The sequence below is a fragment of the Oryctolagus cuniculus genome, chromosome 6 (genome assembly GCF_964237555.1).
Source record: "Oryctolagus cuniculus chromosome 6, mOryCun1.1, whole genome shotgun sequence".
Lineage (NCBI taxonomy): Eukaryota > Metazoa > Chordata > Mammalia > Lagomorpha > Leporidae > Oryctolagus > Oryctolagus cuniculus.
In genome coordinates this window covers 144,418,203-144,425,193 of record NC_091437.1, presented here as the reverse complement: position 1 = coordinate 144,425,193, position 6,991 = coordinate 144,418,203, and the positions used below count along the sequence as shown (strand labels likewise).

At 48.4% G+C, this 6,991-nt stretch overlaps 1 protein-coding gene across 6 annotated transcripts in view; it reads left to right on the top strand.

Annotated features, from left to right (window-relative positions):
* The first annotated feature begins 477 nt into the window (after window positions 1-477).
* The window catches only part of SAMD12 (sterile alpha motif domain containing 12), a 485,506-nt gene continuing 478,992 nt past the window's right edge, over window positions 478-6,991 (top strand). For 2 of the 6 annotated variants that reach the window (XM_051844780.2, XM_070075422.1), the window contains exon 1: window positions 478-707. In XM_051844780.2, coding sequence (XP_051700740.1) covers window positions 581-707 — 127 coding nt within the window. In that variant the 5' untranslated portion in view covers window positions 478-580. Of the gene's footprint in view, window positions 842-2,060; window positions 2,215-6,991 lie in introns of those variants that run through there. The other 4 variants (XM_008255846.4, XM_070075424.1, XM_070075425.1 and 1 more) reach the window with 4 other exon arrangements.

Sequence of the window (6,991 nt, the reverse complement as noted above, 5' to 3'; positions counted from 1 at the left end):
TCGCTTCGAATAACCCTTTGGTGATGTTGCTTGTTGGAGATTTTTAAGTCATATCCACCCCATCCCCCCGCCCCCAGACTCCTTTGCTATGTATTTAGCTGCTGAAACCGCCCCTCAAGACCTGAAGGAAGGGGCATCGCCAGGCGGGATCCCCCACCAACCCCACACAGCCCAGGCTCCGAGGACCAAGTTTCGCCGCACCCTGTAAGGCAGGTCTCTGCCACAGGTGAAGAACAAGAGGCGGCCAGGGGCTCTCAGTTCCTCATTCAAAGGACGGCCCGGGGACCAGGGGGCGTAGCAGGTGACTGAGGCCCCCGGACCGGCTAGGAAGTGGACATTCCAAGAGCGCTCCCTCTTTTCCCCTCACCGCGGCCAGGTGCCTAACCCCTTTCCAGCTGACAGCGAAGGTCTCAATCACGGATCTGTATTCTGAGCGCCGAGCGAAACCCGGCGCGCGGCATGTTGGGAGATGTAGTCCCCGCCACTTCCCGCGTCCCCGAAGCCTCTTCACAAGGCCCCCCAGGAGAGATGGCTCGGTGTGGTCTAGCCCAAGCCGGAGCTGTTGCCCCGCGTTGAGACGATGGGGCCGAGTACCGCGGGGGACTCGGGGCGCCTTCCCGAGCCTCCTCGGAGCACGGAAACTACACTTCCCATGGCGCCCCGCGCCGAGCCGGGAGCCGGCTGCTCGCTTTGCGTGACCGCGGCAGGTTGGTCCTGGAGCAGATGAGCGCAGAATATTTAGGCGAAAGCGAGAGGCGGGGGGAGCGCGGGGCAGGAGGAGTACCTCGGCCGAGAAAATTATGCATGCGTTAGGGCAGCTCTGAGAGAATGGCTGTGGAAGGTAAGGGACGCTTGGGGCATTTTAAGCTCCCTTTTACCCCGCGCACCCCGATCCACACATCCCCGTTGCAGCGTGGGGAGGAGAGGAAAGGGGGTGGCGGAGAGCGGGCCCCTTCCTGCTACACCTCCCGGCACTCACCTGAGCCGCCGGAGGCCTGTGGGCGCTCTCTTCAGTTGCTTTGAAGAGACTTGTGGGTGCGCAGGACTTCAGGGTAGAGGTGACGGAACAGTGTCCCTGATGCGAGACGTTGTGCTGGAAATAGGGGGAGAGCCGAGAGGAGCCCAGCTTGAGGCTGCAGCCCCGAGATGCCTTGGCTCCCAGCCCCCTTCCACCAGGGCAGGCTGGGTGGTCACCGGGCCAGGGATGCTCACCCTGCCCCTGCACGTGGGGAGCGGACCCCGGCGAGGCCAGGTGCGTCATGGCGAGGCTCGGACTGCGATTGGGTCTAGGGCCGTCCTCAGTGGGCAACAGAAGTACCTTGAGGGTAGAGGTGTCCCAGCGCCTCCCGGGGTCAGCAAAGTTTACCTAAACCGAGTGGAATCTGCAACCTCTTTAAGGAGGGCGGAGCCTTTGAAGACCACCCTCTTCTTGCCTCACATAATTGTGAGCGTTTAGATTTGCCGTCTCTGCTGTCCTCTCTCCTCTGAACTTCCTGGTTGAAAGCAGTGTCGGGCACTTTGTGAGTTTTTCCTTTCAGGTTCTCTTAGCCTAGCATACAGGCTTTCTTGTTGAGGGTCGATTCTGGAACAAGAACTGTGTGCAGACCAGAAGTGTTTTTGATGTCACGTTGTAGGCCAAGCTGCCTGACTTGTCTGAATGATGAAGTGAAATCAGCGTGGAGCAAAGTGCAGCCAAGGTTCACCTCCAGAAGTAAAGTTCCCGAATGTAGTTCAGGTCGGAGGAGCACCGACGGGGAGAAAGAGCATGCTTGCTAGCTGGTCAGGCTCCTTGCCAAGGGGAAGTGTGCCCTGGTAGGCTGGAGAGGAGAAGGAATTACTAGGGCCTGCTTGCTCTCCTGCCCCTCCTGGTCCCAGGAGAGAGAATGAGAGCGAGGTTGAGCTCATCTGACTCTTACTTACCTTATAATTGCTGTCTTACCCTAACTTATCAGCAGTTCAGAGCCTACACTGGGTTCCCATAAATTCAGGAACTTGCCTTTGGGCTATCTCAGGTGCAGAGATTCCCAGCTGGCCTCTTCCACCTTTCCCAGCCGTGATAATAAGAAAATGAAGCCCACTCTGTCTCTCAAAAACAGTTCTAGGTTTTCTTTTCTGTGCAGAGGCCCTCATACAGTGAGAATCTGGCTTTTTGCACTGTTACAGTTGACAGTAAAAGAAGACTTCTGATGCCACTCCCAAAACAGAAAAACCAAGGTAAAGTTCATCTGGAGCTTGAGACTAGGGGTTGACTAACATCCTGGTACCCCTTCTGCCTCATTCATCCGATGCATCGATTCTGATCACTCTCTGTGTCCTCAGCTAAGGGACACCCACTTGTGACCAGTTCACAGTGCTCTTTTATTTGTGCTTATTTGAAAGGCAAAAAGAAAGAGCAAAATCTCCTATCCAAAGGTTCACTCCCCAAATACCAGCAACTGTTAAGGCTGTACCAGGCCTAAATCAGGAACCAGGAATTCAATCCTGGTTTCCCATATGGGTGGTAGGGACTCTACTACTTTCTGCCTCCCAATGTGTGCATTAGCAGCAAGCTGGAATCAGGAGAGGAGCTTGGACTTAAACCCAGGCATTTTTTATGTAATGCAGGCATCCCAAGCAGCGTCTTATCTCCTGTGCCAAATACCTACCTGTCCACAGTGTTTTTTGGGAACATTTTTCTGTTCACTGCAAGAAGTAAAAATATTATCATATTCTTGTCGTATGGGTAATTACACCAGTGAGCCATAGCTTACAAAAATAGGCTTTGGAAAAAAAATGCATTTGGATGACTTAGAGTGTATTTTCTAGTGACTTATTTGAGTAAAGTACCTTTTAGTTAACTGGAGATCCTGCATTTGAATCACAATGATAATTGAAGGGAGTATTTAAAACATTTACTGCAAGTAGGATTCCTGTGTCTGGTCTTCACAAAGGCAATTTTCTTAGCCCACATAGGGACTTTCTTTGTACTCCCACTTGGTCTTTGATGGCTCTAGGGGAACTTCACTTCCTCTGGGAATCTATCCCAGGCCTTTCTTTCCCTCTGCCTTCCCAGCACTTCCAGCCCAATCTGTAGGGGCCTCCTGCACTGAGCTACCCTAGCGCACACACACTTGCATCTGTCTGAAAGCTTATTCTACCTAATCTGTCCTTTATTAGACTTCGAGCCCCTTGGGTCAGGACTTTGACTTTGTATTCGCAGCTGACAGCACAGTACCTGACCCATAGTAGATACATAGTAAATGCTTGTGGATTTCCTGGCAAATATGCTTATGGGGATTATGTAACAGGCACCACAAAAATGGAAAGAGATTTCTTAGAAGCCTCAATACCACAAAATAGGGGAGTTTGTGAAGACTTGAAGTAGGGGTAACCTTGAAGAAAGTGCTTTTCTCTTCCACCTGATGTTCAAAAGATATTTTAGAGTAATAGTTTCCATCTACTGTGGAGAGTGATGTTGTCCTTCTAGGGCACATATGTAGTGTGTGGGAACTACAAATGGGTTGTTATTGGTTTTTGCCTTCAGGACAAAGATCTAACTGTCTTGAAGGACATGGCTATCTCATAGGAGCTCCCAGGCCAAGACCAACTAAAGACCAGTTTACCAAGCTTTTTGGGAAACAGTGACTCTGAGAATGAGGGATTTTTTTTCCAAAGGAACTAGAATAGGGAATATAATACATGTTATTTAACATCTGAGCCTTAGTTTCCAAACATGCTCACTATCCACTTCTGGGGAACATCGAGGATTAAAAAAGCAAACAAAGAGCTGATAGTAGGGTGTCTAGAACCCAGGTCTCCAGTAAATGTTATGTGCACTCCATCCTAATTCACTCCTTTAAAACAGTTGTGTATTGGCACATTTTTTTGAGGGTCAGAGACAGAGTGACAAAGACAGAAGAGACAGATATTCCATTCACTGGCTCACTACTCAAATTCTTTCACAACCGACTGAAGCCAGGAGCCAGAAACTTAACCCAGGTCCCCGATGTGGGTGGTGGGAACCCAGCTACTTGAAACATTTCCACTGCTTCCCACTGTCTGCATTAGCAGGAATCGGAATCAAGAGGCAGAGCTGGAATTCAAAGCCAGGTACTCTGATAAGGGATTCAGGCATTGTAACCAGTGTCAACCATTCAGTCAAATATCTGTTCTGTGTGGGTTTTGTGTCTTTAACTTTTCACTCGTTCATGCCAGGTGGTCTTTCTGAGCAGTAACAAATTAGAAGGTTTTTATGATGTGTAGCCTTTTTCTAAAGTAAACTTGAGCTTGTAAAATGTTAACTGCAAATCAGGCACTCATTTACTTGGCTGAATCTGTAACCCTTGTGTTTACAAAGAGATGCCCTTTATTTATTGTTTTATGACTACCCTGGATTATATTTTTTCTCCAAATTTAATGGCAATCTATTTCTTGCATTTATGAGCAGCTGGGCACCTCAGTGCCATGCTTCCCTGGCCTGGAACAGGGTACCACTTTATGGTTTGCATTTGGGTTGCATTATATTAGCATTCATTGCCTTTGTTTATTTAAACAGAGAGCTAGCTTCTCTAGAGCTAGATTGTTTTCTAACAGAAATGGGTTACAATGTTATATAGGGGAAGGAGAAAATTGGAATTATCAGAGACAGTGTTGTGGTCATCCGTGTATTTGAAGAATGCAGTGCCTGGCACTTAGGAAGCCCACAGTAATTGTTTCATGAGTAAAGTATAAATGCCTGATGGCCCAGAGTTAAAGAAGGGTATTTCTACTCCCTTTTCCCCAGTTTCTCTCCTCCTCGCTTCATCCTCAGTGCTTTAAAGAAAAGTAGAGGAGATGAACATTGCACATAGTCCTTCTATTCCAGGTCTAGCAGAAATGCTGGTTTGGCAGGCGCCATGGCTCAACAGGCTAATCCTCCGCCTTGCAGCGCCAGCACACCGGGTTCTAGTCCCGGTCGGGGCACCGGATTCTGTCCCGGTTGCCCCTCTTCCAGGCCAGCTCTCTGCTGTGGCCCGGGAAGGCAGTGGAGGATGGCCCAAGTCCTTGGGCCCTGCACCCGCTTGGGAGACCAGGAGAAGCACCTGGCTCCTGGCTTCAGATGAGTGTGGTGCACCGGCCGCAGCCCGCCGGCCACAGCATGCCGGCCGTGGTGGCCATTGGAGGGTGAACCAACGGCAAAGGAAGACCTTTCTCTCTGTCTCTCTCTCTCTCACTGTCCAATCTGCCTGTCAATAAATAAAATAAAAATAAAGAAATGCTGGTTCAATTCCAGGCTGCTCCATACTTCTGATCCAGCTTCCTGTTAATGCATCTGGGAACAGAAGGTGATGGCTCAAATACTTGGGTTCCTGCCATCCATGTGGAAGACTGGCTAGAGTTTCTGGCTTCAGCCTGGCCTGGCCCTGGCTGTCACAGGCATTTAGGGAGTGACCAACAGATTGCAGATTCATATTCTTCCCCTCCCCTCCCACCTTCAAATGAAAAACAATTTAAAGAATATTCTGCACAACAATTTCAACTCAAAGATTTCAAGTGGCAAGCTGTGTGCTCTAAATCATATCCACATTAGAGGAGCTACATTTTCTCTTTTAGGTGGCTATCAGATGACCTCTGATAAGTCATTCAATTCTTGGTCTGTGTAGCTCTTCTCCTAGAACAAAATTTTGTAAACCTAGGTAATAATCAAAATAGCTGTGCAAAAAAAGCAAATATTGAATCAAACACTAGCAGCAGTTAGCTCAGTGAATGATGACTCTCTACATGAGTTCAGAACTAAGTAACAGTCAAGGGAGTCACCAAGGAGCATTAAAAATATCATCTATAGTACAAGGGTATAGGGCTTAATTTTTGCTGACATTTGGATGGTAAAGTAGGCTTGCAAATATTGCACCCCAGGAATGAGTGTACCCCTTAACAGAGTGCTTCCCTCTCCAACAGACAGCAGAGAGAATCTGGGCTCCTGCAACAAGCAGGGGGAATCCAAAGAAAGGTAGTAAGGGGCTGTGCCCTTGAACTTTGTTCCTTTTCCTAGATATGCACAACAGAGTTCACTTCTCTTCCCCTGAGTAGGGCCCATAACAGGGCAGAGGTAGAGACTAGAGGTGTTGTTTGGATGGATTTCTCCTCAAAGTGTATATGAATCAAGGGAGGACTTGATCCTGTCCTTGGATGATTCTCTTGATTCTACCCCACCCACACTTTTATAATTTCCCTTGCTTGTTGGGAGTGTCACTTATGTGCACCTTGTCTACTTGCTGGCACTTTCTAAGGGCAAGGAATAGGTCTTGGGCCTGGCCTGTGGTAGATTCTCCATGAAGTTTGAGTGAATGTAAGGTGAAAGAATTAATGGGTGGGCTGTATATGCTTTTGATTTCTGCGGTTGTTCCCATATACACTTAAGGAGAACTCCCAAATGTGTTCTGGAGAGCAAGATGGACAAGCGAAGGGACAATGGACAAGTTCTCTGGGGGTACTTATCTCTACAGCAACATGGTGTGATTTTAAAACTATCTGTTCCCCAGTTACCTTCCATGTCACTTATTACCAAGAGTTGATTTTTGCCTTTTTCTTATTTTTTTTCTTATTATTTTTTACTTTGTTCTCTAGCCCATCAGGTCTGAAATTTCTTGCACCAGCAGCTTTGGTTGATCACTCTGTATTAGGACGTGGGTGTGCTGTTTAGAATCCTGTCATTGAAAACTCCTGTCCAGTGACTGTGTGAATAAGAAGGGAGACTCCACCTCCTACTTCTGAACTGCTGTGGCAGAGGTTTCTGCCACACCCATCTCTTTCACGGTCCTTTCAGCCAGGACAGGCAGGGCTGCCATCCAATGCCACTGTTGCATTGCACAGCCCATCCTTTCCCAATCCCTTTCATCCCTTCTTTTCTTTCTCATCTGTCTTGTCCTCCAACACTAGAAGAAAAAAGGGCTGGTGCTGCGAAGGGGAGGTGGTGTGGAACCTTTGCTGGTGTAACTGGGTTCTGTAGTGCTGAGTCACAGCAGATGAGATG